This window comes from Styela clava, chromosome 2, assembly GCF_964204865.1.
Source record: "Styela clava chromosome 2, kaStyClav1.hap1.2, whole genome shotgun sequence".
Lineage (NCBI taxonomy): Eukaryota > Metazoa > Chordata > Ascidiacea > Stolidobranchia > Styelidae > Styela > Styela clava.
In genome coordinates this window covers 8961837-8982718 of record NC_135251.1, presented here as the reverse complement: position 1 = coordinate 8982718, position 20882 = coordinate 8961837, and the positions used below count along the sequence as shown (strand labels likewise).

The window sequence follows — 20882 nt, the reverse complement described above, 5'->3', positions numbered from 1 at the left end:
GGAATGGTTGGCGGGTTGTTGTTACACCTTTAATCCGTAAATAAATTTACTTCATGAATTTACTTTAAATTTTTGGCTTAAAAACTGAGTACGTTCACATGCAGTTCTGCAATGGTTGCAGCTCTTAATGTCGGCTCTTCCCCCCAGCGCTCCAAGTTCGTCAGGTACTATGTTGCAGGCAGTAACACATACAGAAATATTGCATAATACGGAACATATCAAGTATACATTGGGTATATAATGCTTGTTGAATTAAGAATGGCTTTGAAATAAAGTCAATAATTGCGGCTAATCTTTAATCGTTGAATAACTTTAGCTTTGTTCACCAGGATCGATTGAAGTGTTCGAAACGCATAATACATTTCTTCTTTCACTTGCCATCTTGTGCAGTTTACTCAAAGCGTGGAAATACGTCACAATATTATCAAGATATAATATAACTAATGTACGAAATGGTTCTCTCCGTAGTATGTGAAACAAGATGGCGGACACCGGAACGTGATATGTGTACCAGGTTAGGGTTAGGCCATGATTTCACTAAGATTTACCTTATTTTAGTTCTATTACGAGTTCGGGGACTAGCCAAGTGACTCCCTTAGTATTTGTACCAGAAATTATGGCCTAACCCTAACCTGGTACACATACTACGTTCCGGTACCCGCCATGTTGGTTTATCACGTAATACTACATACCAATGCAATTCTATTAATCTTGCTTGTCAACTAACTAACACTTGATCTAGGAGTTTTCTTTATTCCACATATTTGTACCCCGCACAAGTACCCATTGATATCTCATTATATACTCCGGCATTATTGGATGTACGTTCTAACTGAGTAAAAGTTATGATAGCAGAAAACTTCGATATACTATACATCAATATACAGATATGCACATTTGCGCAATTAGTATATTAGAATTAACAGTATGTTGTTAGTTAGTGAATTGAATTGGAGTTATATTACTGAATTTAAAATATAAAAGCTTCTGTTTTATTTATCTCCACTTAAGTTTGTAACGACTGAAACTGGATAAATTTGGTCATTTTTATTGAGAAAAAGGCCCACGATTAAAGTTCATCAAACGATACTTTTAGTTACGTTGCTAGATTAGAGTTTTCTTTTTCAGCTTGTTCTTTTGTTTACTTAATTCGCTCTGTCAATGCGGCCGTAATAGCATGATTTTAGAAATAGAATCACTGGTAGAATCAGCCAAAATACTCTGGCACATGTTGCGCCGAATGCGCCTCCCAATCTTGCACATAAAGAACCTATGATCGGAATATCTTCCAGTTTTTTGTCTTCGTTATAAAAGGCGTAAATTATGGCCGTTGTGAGATCCAATATAGCTGAAATGAAATAAATTTTATTAATTATGTCATTTGATTTGTAAACATTGTCTCAGGTTCTTACACTCATAAATTGGAAAAGAATGTCAATCAGTTATTTTAAGGGCTGAAATAAAAATAAATTTTGTATTTCATTGTCACTTGACTTTTCACTCTTACACTCGTGAACTCATGAATTGGAAATGAATGCCAATCAGAAACATTTGCATTCTAATATTTTGTCTTATTTGTCTTGTTTTTTGTTTCAAAGAATGTTTTTAGGAATATGTTTTTTTTTATAACGACAAGCATCGAGTTTGTGAGAAACATTGGACTCGAATATTGCTGCTTATTCTATTTATTTTATTAGGACGGAAAACTGAGTTTAGAAAGTTAAATATATGGACATATCCATGATTATAGGCAATGACCGTTGAATATTAAATCGTAAAATCATTATAAAATCGAATAGTGTGCAAAGAGATGAATTGTCTATATGGGTCTATTTTGGGTAAGAGATTGCGCAATCGAACATTCAGATAAGTCATTATAATGTTTTGAAAAAACTGATGAGTTGAATGGAACTAAAAAGTTTTTTTTAAGTCTGTAAGACTTGATAGAGACAAATCACATAAAGAAAATAGTAGAAAATGAGCAGCACCTGCAATAGATTCCAATGTAACAATGGTCACAAATTGCGGTCTCGAACAGTTTGAGCAACACTTGTTGATGGTGACAAACCAATCAACGACGGTGGAAAGGCCACAGGAAATGAACCGAAGTGATACAGAGACAATTAAAAGACTGAACGCAACTTTTTCGTCGAATCCACGTTCTGAAACAGTTTATAGGAAATATGAGCGTTTTCAAAATGAAAGGTGGTGGAGGAAGGTAGTGAGAAAAATACGTGATTTTTATGAATTTATGGACCTTTGCATTGTATAATATTTTAGTGAGGAGATACTTAAATTATACCATGCAGACTTTTGATATTATATTGTTGGATTTTTGCTATGGTATTGTTATTTTTAAATATATTTTATGGGTTTACTGTTTAAGAATCATTTTGAATTTATTACTACTCTGTCTTTCATTAAATGCGAGTAAGTTGAAATTAATTTCAAATTAAAGTAAATTTCTGGAGCTTCAGTGTTATTTTATTATTGTTAATTTCCAACTTGAGCCCACAATTTTTTTATGCAGAGTGTCTATGAAGTACTTTTACAATTTCAAATTTGTAATGAAGTCAGTCACAATATATCTCAACCAGGTTTGTTGTTTTTCAATCAGTATTTTTAGGAAATTTTAATTCCTTTAATACATCTTTGATGGCCAAAACAATATATGGTATCAAGAAATTTTCTTTGCAATTTAAATTATTTTTTTGAGATTTCATAGTCACTCTATATATATGTCGTTAGACAGGGGGCTTTCTACTAAAGATCCAAATTTTCTAATTTAAATTTCAGAAAGATCCAATTTCGAATGTGACTACGATTCCTGACTGCCAACAAGCAAAGGCGACAAAATTGCGACTAAAGACCGGCATTAAAATATCCAATTTATAATTATACTCACCAAATGACTCGCAATGCGTCTCTCCTTCAATGTCCTTGCATTGTACACAACTATTTGAGCTGGTACAGTTGACTTCATTTCCGATACCACATAGCTGTGATAGCCCTTGCGATGCACTTTCGTTGTTGGCAACGAGCCATCTGTTCGAAACAATGGTTGCAATTGTTGATATCAAGCTGTAAATTGAATACCCCGCCACCAATACTGCACAGAACTTGTCGCAGCCTGTTCTCTCTTTACATTTGTTAACATTGCACTCAGCTTCACAACAATCGTCAATTGTCATTTTTGCAAGAAAGACATCGAATATTGTACAAAAATGTTAAACTGTAAAAAAGAAAAAGGAAAGAATTTCAAAGTTTTAGGAAAAAAATTGAATAGAAGAATTCATAATAATCAAAGATACTCTCTAAATTCCTCAAAAGCACACATATACTATTTTGTTTAGATCTAATTACGATGTTCCAATAAGGAAATGGCATGTGGTGGCAAACAAATTTTCAGCAAGTTTTATACTCCAGAAATTCCTGACAGAGCTAAGGTCTCTTCTGACAGAAGAGAAAAAAGTGAGTTATGCAAAGAAGTTAACTAATAATGTATTTTGGCTGTTAAAATTAAAGTGAACAAATTAGACATTTCACAACATCGTATTACTTAAGTTTCAAAACACTATCTACAAAAGGGCTCAAAATATCTTGATTATGACAGTAACAATAAATTATAAGCGTGGCATCAAAGTTTGAAATTAGACATTAAACGCTTCCACTTCACTATTATCTATACCAGGGGTGTGCAAACTGCGCCCCGCAGGAAAAAATTGTGGAGAAGTACCAAATTTAAATTGTGTGCTCGCGAAACGAGTTTTTAGTTTAGTTAATCTGGTACGTGTGAGAAATTCCGATCTCTTTGCGTCGCAAAGCCTATTCCAGTACCTGAGTGCCATCGTTATAATGGTAAAATTAGCAAGCAAAATCATGTTTGAAATACACAATGTAATAAAAAGCGGTTTCTCATTGAATTCGTTTAAAGTAGACGTGACAATAAATTTAAATAGCGAATTTATTTAAAAATTTATTCGTTTCAACTCATCATTTCTGCAATGACCCGTAACGATTCCGGGAAATCGATAAGAAAATAAACAATTTTTTTGCCTGCGATTACTAGAAAGACTACCTTAAAAATAAGTACGTCCCGCGGCTTCACCCAGTCAGTTGTATCTGGCCCCCATGTGATAAAGGTTGCATACTCCTTGTCTGCCCAATTAAAATTATTGTCCTACGTCATTAATGTATATGTTTTTATAACCTCTTATATGTTTATAACTTCATTCGATTTTGTAGAAAATTATCTTAACTATGTTAAAGTGATTCTGGCTATTCAAACCCCTTTCATTGCATCTATATTTAAATATCACCCTATATATTCTACAGGTAATTCAGACCATGAGCTTATATCCATTGCATATGACGAAAATAGCCATTTACAATTAAATCTCGATGCTTTAAAAAGAATACTCTCGAACCCATTGACAGGTGATAAACCATTATCTATCATTTCCCTTGCTTGTCAATACAGAAGAGGAAAGGTCGTTACTGCTAAATTTCTTTTACCAATATAACAATGGCACTCAGGTACTGGAATAGGCTTTGCGACGCAAAGAGATTGGAATTTCTCACACGTACCAGATTAACTAAACTAAAAACTCGTTTCGCGAGCACACAATTCAAATTTGGTACTTCTCCACAATTTTTTCCTGCGGGGCGCAGTTTGCACACCCCTGGTATAGATAATAGTGAAGTGGAAGCGTTTAATGTCTAATTTCAAACTTTGATGCTACGCTAATATTTTATTGTTACTGTCATAATCAAGATATTTTGAGCCTTCTTTGTAGATAGTGTTTTGAAACTTAAATAAAACGATAGTAGTAGTATATGTCGTATTCGATACCCAAATGATGTTGCACATGTTGAGCAAATGTTGGTCAATGATGCAAATGTTGAGCAAATGTTGGTCAATGGTGGTGCGTAGGAAGTTGTTATGTAATATAGTTTCCGGTATCAGGGGATAGCGTTTGGTAATTTTCGAAAACCATATCGGCAACCGTGTGTTAGTCATTAAGTTTATGGTTTGGCGTATGTTTACTGATCGACATATGTCAAAATAATTGAAAAACGCCATAACCGGATGGATTAAAAGATAGAATTACATGAATAATATGATGTACTGACTTTAGTAGAAAATTGACAACTGAGTTGACATAATTAAATTCAAAAAACGTATGTTTACTGACCGACGTATGTCAAAATAATTGAAAAACGATATGGTTTAGCGAGAAATAAAATGCAACAGGCTGCGCATCGGTTTAAAAAAAAATTACAATATAAAACAGCTGATAAAAAAAGGTCGTGTTTTTCGGTCTAGTCTTTTGATTTGTATTTTTACAGTTGTTTTTATTTTTCATTACTCTTTTATTTTATGTTCGGTTTATTTTTGATTTTGAAAATTTTATTTTATTTTTTTTAAATTTTTTTTTTCGATAGTTCAACATATTATTTATTACAGAGATTTTATTTCACAGACTTTACTGGTGTTTTTGATAATTTGCGAATGCAATCAGCATTTCGAGTACATGTACCCACACTACTTGCATTTTAAAATTTGGATTTCATCAATATTACGTAAGTCAGTACGTATATGTGAGTATTATACGTCAGCGAAACATGACTGTATTCCTCATATCAATGCTCGCAAGTAGATTATTCTTTCTCGTATTAGAAGTGAATAAGACATGATTTATTTGATTAGCTTTTATCATTGACAGCTTTCGTTTATGTTCTTTAGCTTCCCAAATAGGCAACCCTAGTGATTTCCATACATTCCCCAGATGTGATGCCAGACTTCAATACCTAACTTCGGTAAAATTGTCTTTGAATATTCAGAAAATGGCATATTTATCAGTGTAGAGTAGATGGTCTGTCATATACATAACACATTTTTATAAGTTGCAAATAGTTTCATCGCTATTGGCAAAATATTTACCACCCTCTAAATTTCGAAACACAACCCCCCAATAATGAAAATATAGATCTATATCGGCTGCGATCTATATCAGCTTCTCCTATCAAATCCTTCACCCAAATATATCTAAATCAATTTTGGAATACTTATATTTAGACTAACACTAGATATGAAACAAGCTTGCCTGGTGGAATGCCTTAAAATTCATCTCACTAATTTCTAGTATACGCCTGACAAAAAGTACGAGTTTAAAAATAAATATTTTTATAAATCTTTATAAGGTATTGAAATAATAACTATATATCTGTTGTTATGACTCACGCAGTGTAGGTAGCCATTACTTTCAATTATTTCATTTCCTACTAAGCTGAAATGTGGGTGGAGTTTTTTCGTTCCACGCTCCACGTACTGCTTTAACTATAAACAAGAACAATCCTTTCGAAACTTCAATGGTCATCTTAGAATTTAGATGGTGTTTCAAATTTTTATTGTTTGTTGTTGACATCAGCAAAACGTCAGTAAACATTTATATAGCGAATCTGAACAATCACTACATTTCTATTGACAGTGGGGGAAAATGTACATTTTGAGGTGAACCTATGTGGCCTATTTTCGAGTAAATAAATCTATGCATTGGTATCAAAAATCTGCGCATTGAAATAGGGGGAGAATGTACATTTTGAGTTGAACCTATGTGGCCTATTTTCGAGTAAATAAATCTATGCATTGGTATCAAAAATCTGCGCATTGGAATATTATTTTTCGCATAACATATTCTGTATATCAAAGTCTCAAGCATTCGGAATGTTCAAGAGGAGGCCGAGATTGGAGAATCAACCTATAAGATCCACTATTTTCATTCTGAGTTCAGATTTATAGTAAGATGTGAGGAGTTTTCTAGAAGCCATTCTTTTATTTTTAGGAATTCCTTCGATGCTCTCAACCCAATTTGCGCTTTGCAACACGCTTTCATATAACATTTGTACAATTCTTTTAGAATTCGGTTGTAATTTTTGCTGAGATTGCGATAGTATTTTAAAGGTTATATCCATAGATATATGTAAATATTGCTATATAAGTTTAATATGAAAGCAAGCTTACATAGATATATGTAAATATTGCTATACAAGTTTAATATGAAACACTTCCAACAAGCAGTGACTCAATAGCACGAGTTGTTTTCTACGAAAAGGAGCTCTATGTATTAGCATATTTCTGTATAGAAAGGCCGAGTTGTCTGCATGATGATTTGGATGTATACCAAAATACTGCGTATTTTATGCAAACGATTCGACTTTCAAGCAAGCTCTGATATTCAGGCTTGTCCATGGGACACATTTTTCTGTCCCATTCCCATCCCATAGAAATTATGCCTGTTCCATCCCATCAGCGAAGTACATACAACAAATTTACAACAAATTTATAGATTTTATCAATGATTACACTGACAATAAAAAATTGGTAAATTTTGACTTTTCCTTATAACTATCAGCAAATATATACCTTAGTTTTTACACCTACTTCATTTTCTAGTCAAGCGAAAAATTACAGTTCATTACTATAAAAGAAATAAATTACTTTTTAAAGCTTTTGAAGAAAAAAAAAAATACATTTTCAAAATTCATAAAACATTATTGATCAAAAATTAAATGAAGAACCTAATAACACTACAAAACTTCCACGCCCGAAGGACTAAGTTGTATATACTTATCGCTTTGTGTAAAAACTTTCACTTGAATCGTTTTTTATTTTAATTTTTGAATTTTCACTTCATTGGACGCGAAATGGACGTGTCCTTTGTCCTGTCTGATATCCATTTTGTTTTTATGCTATTGTTGTAGTTCGAATTCTTCTTTTTGTTGTGAAAAAATAAATCGCGTTTCTCATTACCTACAAGACCAATTGCTTTTGCTTTGATTAGTTTCAAAGACTTGTGTGGTCTTTATGGACTTATTCATTCCAAAATTTTTAACTCTTAACTATATGCAAATATATATTTGACTTCATCTTGCAGTCAAGCGAAAAATTACAGCTTATAATTAGAGAAAAATAAAATAGTTTTCAAAGTTTTTAATAAACAAAACACATTTCTCTCATTTTTAACATCCATAAAACAGTATTCATCAAAAAATAAATGAAGAATCTAATTATATTGCAAAACTTCCACGCCAGAAGGACCAAATAGTATATACCTATGAGAAATGCTTTGCGTCAGCATCTTTGTTTTAAATAGTTTTTTATTTCAATTTTGGAACTTCATTTTATTGGACACGAAATGTACCTATAATTGCTTTCTTTTTCATGTTATTGTTACGTTATTGTTGGTGTAATTTCACTTTTTGTCGCTTCTCTCTATCTATGGAACCAATTGCTTTGAATTTTGCAGTGGTTAAAGATTGTTGTACTCTAATTAATTTAAAAAACTTTTGTGGGCTCTATGGAATTTATTTTTCATTCCAAAATTAAAAAAAAATGCGTCAGTCTGCCGATACTGTACGATTATGATGCTATTTCATTTTAGCTTTCGTGTCCATATATTGGAGCATTGATTTTTTGTTTCAATAAGAGCAAGCAAGGCCATGCGCACCAACTCAGGAGTAAAGGAGACTGACCTCGATACATTGTACGAGTTAAAAATAAAATCTCCGGCAAATGTTGTTCATATGTCATAAAAAATAAAAAAAACTTGAGCACATTGATTATTCGACAAAATCGAATTTAATGAACAACCCCAGCAAAATCAGAACCAATATATCCTAGAAAATTTTCTGTCAGGGTTTTTTGACGTTGGCAAGATATAGAGATTTGAATTATACGTTTTTTTTTTTACTAAAATCGCGGCATTGGGCCTTTCAGCAAATCTTACGATGAAAATTTTGGACTTGCAGAATATTACGGAATCTGCAACGTAGAGTGTTCTATTCACTGTAAACATCACAAAGATAGAAACTATACTCATCAAATAAACTGTCGCAAGTTCAATTATTATTCGTTTTCATACGTTTTCTGTGTGCGTAACTAATCAGTAGAGTAAATCCACATCTTGCAATCAAACTTGATTCTAAAAATATAAAAAATATGATTTGTCTCAGTATTATGCCGTAGATGCAAATGTATTTGGTGTACTTGCTTCTGAATCTACTTATTTTGAAGATTGCACTCAATATAGCATTCCACTTTTTAGATGTATATATTCGCTTTTAACAAACTTTGAAGTCAACGAGATTACAAAAAATTAGTCTTAAGTGACCACTAACTGTATGCAAAAAAAAAAATTAATTTTTTAAAGGCACAAGTTGATATGGTATCACAAGAAGACTTGAATATTTTTTCGTCTGGAACGATTATGAAAAACGCAAAATGATAAATCGCTGATAAGAAGCCACTTCGGATTGAGAGTGCGCTACCGGTAAAGTTTTCTCGGATAGGATACGGTAGAACGAAAACTTTTGACTTACCCTTACTGGTATTTTTACGCAGGAACGTAGCAAAGTTGAAAATGTGTAATATTAAGCTGTGATTAAAGAGCATTGTTATTGCACATATACTAAAACAAAAACACTCACTTGATCCTGTTGATTGCACCTCGGACGTAATTTTGGTAATGCGTACCTAATTCTGTACTTGAATGCACTGGAAAATGGAACCGTTTCAGACCAATGTACAGTTGTACTTCGCTGATTGAAATTATTGAGATGATTTTAATAATATATCTGTCTTAAGGCTACCATAATAACAGAAACAAGAGAGCAATTCCCAAATATATGTACACGTTAACCAGAGCGAAACAATGCTTACATTTGACTCTACCGGTACCCTCCAACAATTTCCGAGTTACTCGTGGCAAGAATTTACAGTATCTAACTGGACAGCCAGAGTTCCCATGTATAAAATAATACAGCGAAATTTTGGACGAAATATCAGATTCCATACGAAATTTAGACATAAAGAAAAGTAATAGCCTTCTGGCAAAAAATCAATCTTTAACCACTGAAAATTTTAAAGCCATTGTCCAAGTATTCGAAGAGAGAAGCTATTTTTAATGATAATGATGACGAATAACAAGAACAACAACAACATAATATCGAAACAATCGCAATGTCCATTAGCGTGTCCAAAAACAAAGACATTGTAAGAAAGGTAAGGTTTGTTTTTTCGTCCGGGTGTCAACGGATCGTGAAAGTACTACATCGAGTTACTCGTGGCATCAAATTTAATACCCAATCGAAAACCAATGTTCTTTTCCTTAGCTACTGGACTAAACGCTTTCGAAATATCAGATGTTGAATATAGTGTCATCCTCTAAAAGAATTTACTTTCCTTTTTCCATAAATCATCAGGACTTCCCGTGCTCATTGTAACACCACATATTGTTTTAAGTTGAACTACGGCGTGGTTTTTCCGATGAGCCAATTTTCCGAGCAAGTATTGAAAATAGAACAATATAACAGAGTTGAACGATGATTTAGCAAAACTTTCCACAGGTTTATTCATGTTCAATAGGCTACTGAGATGACAACGTTCATTTAGTTACCAATAGCTTACTTTCATTGCATATTGAATTAAATGTTTCGTTTTATCATCTGAAAGAGAGACCGCTTTCTTTGCGCCAGGCATCGTTATAAATATCAACTTTTTTACGGTATTCAAAACTTCGTGAAGAGCCTGAGGACCAAAAATAAAATGGCAAGTTGGTATCAAAATTACCTTGACAACGAACGTTCATTATGATTATTATAATATAAAATTAATGATATCGTGGTAAGGACATTCTCTAAAGTCTAAACTATACATTGTCAGTAATCATAATTACATACCAATCAGTTCTTATTGGTGACAGCACATTTGAACCCACCGACATTTGCATCCCGGACATTTGCAAAATTAATTAGAGTACAACAATCTTTAACCACTGCAAAATTCAAAGCAATTGGTTCCATAGATAGAGAGAAGCGACAAAAAGTGAAATTACACCAACAATAACGTAACAATAACATGAAAAAGAAAGCAATTATAGGTACATTTCGTGTCCAATAAAATGAAGTTCCAAAATTGAAATAAAAAACTATTTAAAACAAAGATGCTGACGCAAAGCATTTCTCATAGGTATATACTATTTGGTCCTTCTGGCGTGGAAGTTTTGCAATATAATTAGATTCTTCATTTATTTTTTGATGAATACTGTTTTATGGATGTTAAAAATGAGAGAAATGTGTTTTGTTTATTAAAAACTTTGAAAACTATTTTATTTTTCTCTAATTATAAGCTGTAATTTTTCGCTTGACTGCAAGATGAAGTCAAATATATATTTGCATATAGTTAAGAGTTAAAAATTTTGGAATGAATAAGTCCATAAAGACCACACAAGTCTTTGAAACTAATCAAAGCAAAAGCAATTGGTCTTGTAGGTAATGAGAAACGTGATTTATTTTTTCACAACAAAAAGAAGAATTCGAACTACAACAATAGCATAATAACAAAATGGATATCAGACAGGACAAAGGACACGTCCATTTCGCGTCCAATGAAGTGAAAATTCAAAAATTAAAATAAAAAACGATTCAAGTGAAAGTTTTTACACAAAGCGATAAGTATATACAACTTAGTCCTTCGGGCGTGGAAGTTTTGTAGTGTTATTAGGTTCTTTATTTAATTTTTGATCAATAATGTTTTATGAATTTTGAAAATGTATTTTTTTTTTCTTCAAAAGCTTTAAAAAGTAATTTATTTCTTTTATAGTAATGAACTGTAATTTTTCGCTTGACTAGAAAATGAAGTAGGTGTAAAAACTAAGGTATATATTTGCTGATAGTTATAAGGAAAAGTCAAAATTTACCAATTTTTTATTGTCAGTGTAATCATTGATAAAATCTATAAATTTGTTGTAAATTTGTTGTATGTACTTTGCTGATGGGATGGGACAAGCATAATTTCTATGGGATGGGAATGGGACAGAAAAATGTGTCCCATGGACAAGCCTGAATATCAGAGCTTGCTTGAAAGTCGAATCGTTTGCATAAAATACGCAGTATTTTGGTATACATCCAAATCATCATGCAGACAACTCGGCCTTTCTATACAGAAATATGCTAATACATAGAGCTCCTTTTCGTAGAAAACAACTCGTGCTATTGAGTCACTGCTTGTTGGAAGTGTTTCATATTAAACTTATATAGCAATATTTACATATATCTATGGATATAACCTTTAAAATACTATCGCAATCTCAGCAAAAATTACAACCGAATTCTAAAAGAATTGTACGAATGTTATATGAAAGCGTGTTGCAAAGCGCAAATTGGGTTGAGAGCATCGAAGGAATTCCTAAAAATAAAAGAATGGCTTCTAGAAAACTCCTTACATCTTACTATCAATCTGAACTCAGAATGAAAATAGTGGATCTTATAGGTTGATTCTCCAATCTCGGCCTCCTCTTGAACATTCCGAATGCTTGAGACTTTGATATACAGAATATGTTATGCGAAAAATAATATTCCAATGCGCAGATTTTTGACACCAATGCATAGATTTATTTACTCGAAAATAGGCCACATAGGTTCAACTCAAAATGTACATTCTCCCCCTATTTCAATGCGCAGATTTTTGATACCAATGCATAGATTTATTTACTCGAAAATAGGCCACATAGGTTCAACTCAAAATGTACATTTTCCCCCACTGTCAATAGAAATGTAGTGATTGTTCAGATTCGCTATATAAATGTTTACTGACGTTTTGCTGATGTCAACAACAAACAATAAAAATTTGAAACACCATCTAAATTCTAAGATGACCATTGAAGTTTCGAAAGGATTGTTCTTGTTTATAGTTAAAGCAGTACGTGGAGCGTGGAACGAAAAAACTCCACCCACATTTCAGCTTAGTAGGAAATGAAATAATTGAAAGTAATGGCTACCTACACTGCGTGAGTCATAACAACAGATATATAGTTATTATTTCAATACCTTATAAATATTTATAAAAATATTTATTTTTAAACTCGTACTTTTTGTCAGGCGTATACTAGAAATTAGTGAGATGAATTTTAAGGCATTCCACCAGGCAAGCTTGTTTCATATCTAGTGTTAGTCAAAATATAAGTATTCCAAAATTGATTTAGATATATTTGGGTGAAGGATTTGATAGGAGAAGCTGATATAGATCGCAGCCGATATATATCTATATTTTCATTATTGGGGGGTTGTGTTTCGAAATTTAGAGGGTGGTAAATATTTTGCCAATAGCGATGAAACTATTTGCAACTTATAAAAATGTGTTATGTATATGACAGACCATCTACTCTACACTGATAAATATGCCATTTTCTGAATATTCAAAGACAATTTTACCGAAGTTAGGTATTGAAGTCTGGCATCACATCTGGGGAATGTATGGAAATCACTAGGGTTGCCTATTTGGGAAGCTAAAGAACATAAACGAAAGCTGTCAATGATAAAAGCTAATCAAATAAATCATGTCTTATTCACTTCTAATACGAGAAAGAACAATCTACTTGCGAGCATTGATATGAGGAATACAGTCATGTTTCGCTGACGTATAATACTCACATATACGTACTGACTTACGTAATATTGATGAAATCCAAATTTTAAAATGCAAGTAGTGTGGGTACATGTACTCGAAATGCTGATTGCATTCGCAAATTATCAAAAACACCAGTAAAGTCTGTGAAATAAAATCTCTGTAATAAATAATATGTTAAACTATCGAAAAAAAAAATTTAAAAAAAATAAAATAAAATTTTCAAAATCAAAAATAAACCGAAAATAAAATAAAAGAGTAATGAAAAATAAAAACAACTGTAAAAATACAAATCAAAAGACTAGACCGAAAAACACGACCTTTTTTTATCAGCTGTTTTATATTGTAATTTTTTTTTAAACCGATGCGCAGCCTGTTGCATTTTATTTCTCGCTAAACCATATCGTTTTTCAATTATTTTGACATACGTCGGTCAGTAAACATACGTTTTTTGAATTTAATTATATCAACTCAGTTGTCAATTTTCTACTAAAGTCAGTACATCATATTATTCATGTAATTCTATCTTTTAATCCATCCGGTTATGGCGTTTTTCAATTATTTTGACATATGTCGATCAGTAAACATACGCCAAACCATAAACTTAATGACTAACACACGGTTGCCGATATGGTTTTCGAAAATTACCAAACGCTATCCCCTGATACCGGAAACAATATTACATAACAACTTCCTACGCACCACCATTGACCAACATTTGCTCAACATTTGCATCATTGACCAACATTTGCTCAACATGTGCAACATCATTTGGGTATCGAATACGACATATACTACTACTTACGATGTTGTGAAATGTCTAATTTGTTCACTTTAATTTTAACAGCCAAAATACATTATTAGTTAACTTCTTTGCATAACTCACTTTTTTCTCTTCTGTCAGAAGAGACCTTAGCTCTGTCAGGATCTTCTGGAGTATAAAACTTGCTGGAAATTTGTTTGCCACCACATGCCAATTCCTTATTGGAACATTGTAATTAGATCTAAACAAAATAGATTATTATATTTTCAAATTATTATTTAATCAGTAGTCTTTTATCGGCTTTTACTTCTTTTTTTCTATACAATAATTATATAAACCTACATTTTAATTTTCTGCTTTCATCTTTAAAGTAAAGAAAATACGCTACCAGCACATGTTAAATGGTACACTACGACTACAATGGAGAATTTAAAGATGCCACTTTCCAACAATGTAATAAATCAATATGCGATCAGCCTGGGCATGCACAAAGAGTAAAAAGAAAATTAAAATTCCACATGGGCCAAAATAACGAGGTTATCTACAATTGAATAAATACATTGTTCTTAGAATATAATCAGTAGCTCGTAAGACTAAATTTAGTGTATATATATCTAGAATTAATTTATTAACAGTTCAGATTTAAAAAAAAAAATCTATCATTCAATCTATAGACACACACAATTTTTCACTTCGTAAAATTTCAGAAATATTTTAAATTAATTGTTTTACAACTAGTTGGCGAATATGTCCTAACAACATCAGCAATAATATTTTTTAATTTGCCTCTTCCATTAAAAATTGAAGGACATGCTGTGTAATAGAAATAAAGTGATAATAAATACGTATGAAGTGAAGCTATTAAGTCTGTTTTCATAATATCATAATGTCTATAAACGTCATAGTAAGGTATGAATGTCATTATTAGGAACTGACAAATTGTTATAATACCAACGCTTACTTTGTTTTGAAACACACATACACATATATATATATATTTATTTTATCGATTTGGTCGACAACACGGGGTTATTTTTGCCGTATTTGGGTGTCGAAAATATTTGGACAACATTTTGCTGTCGCCCAAATAGTTTGGTCTTTATCTTCTTTATGAATCCCTTGAGAAAAAAGTCTGAAGCTTTTTGTGATTTCCAACATTACCCTCAACAATCACCACATACTGTTGATTTATGGAATTCGAGCAAAATACCTCTACTTGGCATGGATTTCCCATATTTATTACAATGGATGGCGATAGTTTGGTTTACAGCTTTGTTTTGTTGAAATCCATCCAAATATACTATTCTACTACTCTATTTTAATCCAACTGCAATAGAACAAATTTTCCATTTTGGGGTCAAAAGTCTAATAGTGAATCGAAACCACTTCCATTAGAATATGAATACAAAATTTCCGCATCGACTGATGTTAATTTTCAAATTTGACTGAAAATTCGCTGATGTATATAATACGTAAGTATATTTAGGGTTTCAGTCACAAACGAGCAGGTTCGTGACAGTGTCTACATGACCCAGAAAAACTTTCAAGACGATCGGGAAAAAGGAAGATGTTTTTTTCAAATCCTTTTATTGGGGCTTTAGAGGCAACGTCAATCAAGTCATGCTCTAGATATTTCAAGGTTTACAGTTTGTTTAGCTCTGTTTCCGGGACGAAAAAGCGTTTTCCCGAGTATTTGGAATTTTTTCAAATGTATTCAGCATGGGCCAGTGCCCCGTGCTCTCTGTTATGAGAAAAGGTTTGCAAAGCCACGCCCAGTTACGTCCTTTCGTGTTTCGGGGACCTTTGAAACGGTTAATAGGCGTCCCGTTGATTAATTCTCTTTTGCCTAGCTCAAATAAATACTTTTGATTGCTAGTACAATACATTATCGCTAGACGACTTAATAATTATGGCAAAAATTTCGTTTTCGAGACCATCACCATCATGAATCGATAATTTCCATTTTTTGCCTATTAGTGATGAAAAGCACGTGCAAAGCACTCATTATATTCAAAATTACAACAAAAAACGACATTAAACGCTCAAAACTAAGATAATCGTTGAATCCCTAGTAACTTCGATATGCGATAGTTGGTTTCCTAACCCCATCTACATGCAATTTTCGAAATTCTCAATTTCTTTTCTAGCTATCTAATGTTATTGAGTAAAATATCGCTAAATTCGTCTCTGAAATGCCAATTGAATGGTACCAACATTTTTGGTTTTTATTAGTTATATCAAAAGTTAGGACGAAAAAAGAGTAAAAAAATCATGTGAACCCAATTTTCTCGAAAGACATTTGATGAATTTAGAGGATAATAACAGATGTATAGTTTTGTTTTGTTGGATTCTATCTAAATATATTGAAATTTTTAACCCAACTGCAATAGAACAAATTTTTCATTTTGGAGTCAAAGGTCAAATGGGTATTCAAAACCACGTCTTTGGGCTATAAACTCAAAATTTATGCAAAAATTTTCAAATTTGACTAAAAATTTGCTGAAATATATGTGTTCGAAGTTTACCTCATGACTTTGTCAATTTCAGCCATATGTCATATCTCAGATAATCCAATCTATGAAATGATGGAAGTTTTGTCATCTGTTATCTAGAATCCATCATGAACAACTTTCAAAATATTGCTATTAAATCTATTTTCAGGTTACATTTTGACCAATATATATACACAATATATGTATACAGTATATACACAAATACTTTTTTTACTTCTGTGTGAGGGCATTGAAAATGAAAATATAGGCAATCAGAATCATCGCAGATCATTGTGCAGCTAGCGATCAATAAAATCAACTGTGAATTTAAAATAACAACATATCATGCTATGAAGAGGGCCAGGCCACAGACACGCCCTAAAACATGCTTGAACTACTGTTCTCAGCTCTTTCAGAGTACAAATTGTAACCGGTGTTTAATTTACCTTACAACAAAGCACTTATCGGTAGTAGTGAACATTTTTAATGAAGGAAAATGATAAAATAGCCAATGACTCTATATGTATTCCTTGCGGTGTCGACCATATCCAATGATGTTCCTCATTTCTGTAAATAGGCTAAAAAAAAACAGTCACTCGAAATTGGGCGACGACGATTGGGCAGCGACTCGACTATATTTTAAACAAACTGTATTAATTCCCTGAAATTTTGTCAGCCCATACCAGCGGTATTCAAATTTTGAATACCGCTGAAAATACCGATGTGAGTAGCTCACTATATGCTATAGAAAACGAGAGGCCCAATTACAGCAAAAAATAGCTGAAAAAAAAATTATATACAAAATTAGTCATTGAAATCAGTATTGAAAACGACACAGGTTACATAGCCCACATTTTGTGAGAGAAAATATTATCAACCTCTCACAAAATAGGAAAACCCCTAACATATAATATCTACTTTTACAGTATTCAGTTTAGTGTTTGCTGTACAATTTATCCATTATTACAAATGAAAAGCCCATTAGAGATAAGCCTTGTTTGAAAACAATTAGCGGTAATCTGATACATCGACTTTTGTCGGTGTCATCGACGAGACAAGAGACGCCAAAAGAAGCAACATTTATTCTCAAACTGCCTTACAAAGTCAGTATTGTGATCATCAATGTGTGTCAAATTATTTAATTGCCACATGGTAGATCAACAATTTGTATTCATTCCAAACGTAATAACCTAATGTCCGACTTTTATTGGGTTTGTCGTTAAATAATCAAATAAACCGCGTTGTCTTTATGCATGAAAGCGGATTTAAAGAAAAATTCACATGTATTCCGAAAATTGTAATATGTATGCAATGAATGGAGTGCCATCTTGAGTTATTGCATAGTCTTGACAAATTTGTGATATTAAAAATGTTTCTAAAGCATAATAGGAGTCAATTGTTCAGTTTCAACCTTGAGTGTAATACAAAATGCATACATATATAATGCTACATGAAATGCCCAATTAAATTTCAGTTGTTTGCAATAGTTGCTAGGTTTTGTTTAGAAACAAAAATAGTGATTCAAGACACCGTAATGATATCTGCCCAAGCCATCTTCAAAACAAGTGTGGCCATAACATAAAATTTAAAAAGAGAACTGTACCTTTTTCTTTTACCTAACCCAATGTCCTTCAAATCAGCAAATGACATGCGCCGTGACCAAAGCTAGCAACCTATGCTTATAGAAATTCTTGCCTTTACTATTATTCGATCTTGGTCGAGCACAATAGGTACTTTCAGTGGATCAAAAACCTAATATGGCAACTTAAGACAACATAAACATGTGTTGCCGTGCTGTCGTCAAAAATAGTGACAAAAAAATAAAATAAAAAAGTCGTTTTTACCAATGAGGACTTTAATAAACACAGGATCAATAACAAAAAAATTTACCTCCATTTTGTGGGAAAAAAAAATCACTTATTATTGCATGGCAAAACTTGTCAATTTTTATCTTGTTTCAAGTGTGTCAGAAAACCCCTAACATATGATACCTACTTTAACACAGTATTCAGTTCATTGATTTCTGTAAAGTTAACCATATATTTGAAATATCATATTACTCAACAGTACAAATGAAACATGGTTTTCGAGCTTAAAATGAGTCAATTGTCTAGTTTTATTGTAATATTAAAAATCATATATTTTATTAAAAATTAGCACAATTTACTGCAATTAATCACGTTATACTAACTTATTGAATTTCACCATTGCAAGTATAAATGCAAACAGTTAAATTCATCTTTTGATATAATTGTAAACATACTATTAATGAGAAAGTGAATACAATACACAGCTGTAAATATATGATTTAGTGGATACACAATAAAAAGTGTAAATGAAAAATCAACGTGAAAAAACGCATTTTATATGCATTCTGGCAATCTTTTAACTTATGATAAAACTCAGATGATTTAAGCTGAATTTTTTTAGGACTTCCTGTAATAAAAAGTATATTGATAAAGCTATACCGTTTACTTTAAATCATTAGTAAAATTCATGAAAGACTTTAAAATTTACATTGAGTGTAAAGGTAAGTAATTATCAGTCGATACTGTCTTAATAGTCATTCCAGGTATTTATTTGATTTTAGAAAACTTACAATTTCTTGTAATTGCACTCGAATTTTATATAAAAATTTGTAAAATAATTCCAACTATACCTTGACGTAACACTATATAGAAAAGGCCATGTAGATTAGAACTGTTTGCGATAGTTACTTGTCTTTATTTAGAAACATTTTTGCCGAAATTGTAATGAAAAGTATGTCAATGAAGTTAAGTATAAGTAAATGGTTTATTTTATATCTTTAGTCAAATTCATGAATGGCTCTTTATTCTACATTCAAGTTTAAAGGCAGGAACTTATCACTTGATACTGTCGTAATAGTCATTCTAACTATTTATTTGATTTTAGAAAACTCACAATTTGTTGTAATTGTACTCGAATTTTATATAAAAATTCGTAATATAATTCCAACTATACCTTGAAGCAATACTGTACCCATGTAGATTAAAACTGTTTGCTATAGATGCTTGTCTTTGTTTTGAAACAAAAGAGGTAATTCAAGACATCGTAACCATATGCTCATATATAAAATGGGAACTAAAATATTATTCATTTCTTTTCCCAATTTCCGTTTCCGATTTTCCGGCTTAAGGAAAAGCATGAGGTGTGGAAAAAAGATGAGATAAACCAATACATCATGGGCTGAATTTTGAATAAACTCGAAATCTCGTAAAGGTCAATCGGACCTCCTGAAGTATGGGCACCAAGATGGCGCACAACCTGAACTCAGGTTGTGTACCAGGTTAGGGTTCAGGTTATGCAACATCTTGGTGCTCATACTTCAGGGGTACCGGTCAATCAAGCACAAAGCATAATATATTTCTAATGTTTGCTTTTGTGATAATGCATAATTCAACGTACAGATATTATTTGTGATAGGGACATATAAATCCCAATGACATATTTAAGGTTATCGTAAAAACAGGTGTTGAAAAAACAAAAGTCCTAATTTTGGGCAATAATTTTTCATTTTTTATATTTATATTATTTGAAATAACATTTTATAAAAATCAATTAGGGCGAATAATAAAAATGCTAGATGACAATATGCTACATCCAAAACCCAATACGGATTAGTTTTAATTGCGTTAGATGGGTCTTTACTTAAAAATTACTAGCGGTAACATAATACATTGGAATTTTGTTTTAGTGTCTTCTCCGAAACAAGAGTCGCAAAAACAAACATCATTCGTTGTCCACAAAATCAGTATTGTGATAATCACTATGTATCAAATTTTCTAATTACCTCGTGGTAGGACCAAATAATTTATATTCGTGTTAATTTCCGACACCTTTTGGGTTTGTTTATAATCAATTGAGTAAATCGAGTTGTCTATATGCCAGCGAGTTGAAAAGGACAATTTACATTGGATAACAATATTGCGATTCATTGTATAATCTTTACAAAGTTTTAACAGCAATTATTTTTCTCAAGCTTAATAAGAGTCAATTGTTTACTTTCAATCTTGGGTGAAATACAAAAAACATACATTAAATAAGCATTAATTTTACTAATACATACAAAAATACCCTTCAACTATACATTTATTTGAAATTTCTGTAAATATCTCATGCTATTATGTTATTGAATGTCATC

At 32.0% G+C, this 20882-nt stretch overlaps 1 protein-coding gene across 1 annotated transcript; it reads right to left on the bottom strand.

The window, feature by feature from the left end:
* Positions 1–1032: 1032 nt before the first annotated feature.
* Positions 1033–3228, bottom strand: LOC144431087 (uncharacterized). The gene is made up of 3 exons (XM_078118972.1): positions 2906–3228; positions 1989–2162; positions 1033–1348 (listed from the first exon to the last, which is right to left on the bottom strand). Exons 1-3 carry the CDS (start codon positions 3189–3191, stop codon positions 1146–1148), a joined length of 663 nt encoding a protein of 220 aa, XP_077975098.1. The 5' UTR covers positions 3192–3228; the 3' UTR covers positions 1033–1145.
* Positions 3229–20882: the final 17654 nt, after the last annotated feature.

Bases quoted from the DNA above. Each gene is read 5' to 3' on its own strand.
- LOC144431087 (XM_078118972.1), bottom strand. From the start codon at position 3,191: ATGACAATTGACGATTGTTGTGAAGCTGAGTGCAATGTTAACAAATGT. The intron at 2,163-2,905 runs GTGAGTATAATT...AAACTGTTTCAG, and splicing joins GACGCATTGCGAGTCATTTG to AACGTGGATTCGACGAAAAA. The intron at 1,349-1,988 runs GTGCTGCTCATT...ATTTCATTTCAG, and splicing joins TACATTGGAATCTATTGCAG to CTATATTGGATCTCACAACG.